This window comes from Syngnathus leptorhynchus, chromosome 12, assembly GCF_054491065.1.
Source record: "Syngnathus leptorhynchus isolate UIUO chromosome 12, UIUO_Slep, whole genome shotgun sequence".
Taxonomy (NCBI): Eukaryota; Metazoa; Chordata; class Actinopteri; order Syngnathiformes; family Syngnathidae; genus Syngnathus; species Syngnathus leptorhynchus.
Genome location: NC_141206.1, coordinates 6,518,049 through 6,520,455, shown reverse-complemented (window position 1 = coordinate 6,520,455; position 2,407 = coordinate 6,518,049). Strand labels below are relative to the sequence as shown.

The 2,407-nt window shown below is 46.6% G+C and overlaps 1 protein-coding gene across 2 annotated transcripts; it reads left to right on the top strand.

Annotated features, from left to right (window-relative positions):
• The first annotated feature begins 143 nt into the window (after nt 1-143).
• Nucleotides 144-2,407, top strand: nrarpa (NOTCH regulated ankyrin repeat protein a). Of its 2 annotated transcripts, none has more exons than XM_085927017.1 (2): nt 144-741; nt 874-2,407. In XM_085927017.1, the coding sequence occupies exon 2, from the start codon at nt 1,162-1,164 to the stop codon at nt 1,498-1,500; it is 339 nt and encodes a 112-aa protein (XP_085783143.1). In that variant the 5' UTR covers nt 144-741; nt 874-1,161; the 3' UTR covers nt 1,501-2,407. The 2 variants fall into 2 exon arrangements, with proteins under 2 accessions (XP_085783143.1, XP_085783144.1); XM_085927018.1 differs by having other exon boundaries at nt 870-2,407.

Below are 2,407 nucleotides of genomic sequence, written 5' to 3'. Positions count from 1 at the left end.
TATCCGCAGTTTATGATTTAAGAAACCGACTCTAATCTCCTGTGCGGCAGTTGTTCTAAATGAGGGGGGGGGCAGACTTCCGGGTTGCGTTTGTAGTGCCATTTGCCCCCCCCCCCCCCCCCCCCCAACCGACACACCCACCCACACACACTTTATAGTAAAAACAAATAATAGTTAACGAATTCCATGCTTCCTTGGAACTTTGTAGAAAATAGCCAACTCACAATACAACAGCACCTAAGCACAATTATTTTTCTTGAATAGACCAATCTCATTAACATTGACCTGGGGATTTCAGGGAAAATAATCATAGAGATCATAACCATTTGGCTAATTAATAATACATTATAATAGATGGATAGACGGGTAGATGCATAGGTAGATAGAAAGATAGATAATGACAGCACATTTGGAGGGGTGCTCGGGCAGAGACCACGCCTCTCTCTCCCGCCGCCCCTCTTCCAGAGCCGGCTTCAGCCTATAACCTCGCCGGGTTTCCACCCATTCCTCCACATTTATCCCCCCCACCTCCTCCTCCCTTGTATTGTCATGCAAATAAAGGACGCGTAAAATATTCCCCCAGAGCGCAGCCACCAGCCAGCCAGAGCGCACGGAGGACGCAACAGAGCGGACCACACGCTGGTGGATTTTTAACCTTTTTCGGGGGGGTTGTTTTTTGTTTTGTTTGTTTGTTTGTTTTTTGTCTTTTATTCGGCGCTCTAAATCCGTCCGTACCCACAGGTAAGTCCGAAAGACCCAAAGTGTCCGTGCGTAAAAGCATAGCGCACGCGTTTGGATGTGGTGGAATCCGGTCTGGTGTCTGATCTAGTTTGGACTTTGGTGCGCGCGTGTGTGTCCCGCTTTTTCAGGCAGACTCTCGTATGAACAGCCGACGTGGACGTGGGAGAACCAAAGAAGGAGAGTGGTCCGAGGTGTCCCTATATAACATCATCTGCCGCTGCTAGGAAACTGTACAGAGCACCACGCCAACACCGCCGCTCCACACAACCCACGGGGATCAGCTACCTTGAGGATCTGCGTGTTTTCACTCCTTTTTGGGGATATACAAACAAGTGTGGCCAAGCGCGAGAGCTTTTTTAGACGGGATTACTGGGCGCCCCCCCCCTTTCCCCTCCCTGCTCCTTGTCCTCCGACGCAGCCATGAGCCAGGCGGACGTGTCCACATGCTCAGCCCCGCAAAGGGTCTTTCAGGAGGCGGTGAAGAAGGGCAACACCAAGGAGCTGCACTCGCTGCTGCAGAACATGACAAACTGCGAATTCAACGTCAATTCATTTGGACCCGAGGGTCAGACGGCGCTGCACCAGTCCGTCATCGACGGCAACCTGGAGCTGGTCAAGCTGCTGGTCAAGTTTGGTGCGGACATCCGGCTCGCCAACCGAGAGGGTTGGAGCGCCCTGCACATCGCCGCCTTCGGGGGTCACCAGGACATTGTGCTATACCTCATCACCAAGGCCAAGTACTCCTCTGGGGCCCGGTGATCGCTCGCTCCCAGCCTCCCTTTCTCCTCCTTCCTCCTCTCTCTGCTGTGTGTCAAGTAAAAAAAAAAAGAAAAAAGAAAAAAAAAGGTAATGGCAGCAACACAAACTCTAAACTCCATGTGCCAAACATCAATTGGGCCGCATCTGAATCTTTTAATAACACACACTTGTTTTGTTGGTACTAAAGCAGGGGTGGGGGACATTTTTTCCAATCAGTCCTCTTGGCACAGTGCTAAATTCATGATCATAATTGTATCATCTTAAAACGCACTTGGCTGGCCGTTGAATGGCCCGCAAGCCGCAGGTTGCCTACCCCTGTCCTAAAAGCTTTTTTTTTTTTTTTCTTGAATGTCTATAGATGGTGCGTTCCACTCATTGTTTTTTTTCCCCCCCTCCACCTTCAATAATGCTCATCATTGTCCAATAAACCAACCATTTTAACTTATTTAAAGTGAATTAGGGCACTTGATGCTGGAATATCTGAAAAGGAGGACACACAAAGCAAGAAAAGGCAGAAATATTTTATTGTACTGAACTCAAAGAGCGGCATTATGGCTATCTGACATGCTTTCATGTTTGTTTGTTTGTTTGTTTGTTTGTTTGTTTGTTTGTTTGTTTGTTTAACTGTCTTGATATAAGAAATGGCTTCAATGTGGTTGTGAAGTACTGTACACCATAGCTTTACTTTGTTTCTGTCATTGTTTGAAGAGAGATACAAAACATTCAACTCGCCATCATCCACGCTGGCGTCCAACTTTTTCAAGCCTATCTGCCAATGGTCATTGTGTTGTTACTTTTAAGAAAGAAAGAAAGAAAAAAAAACAGCTGCTTTGTTTTAAAAAAAAAAAAAAAAATCAATGAAAAATTGGAATCACTTTATAAACACACTTCAGTATTCTATTAACAT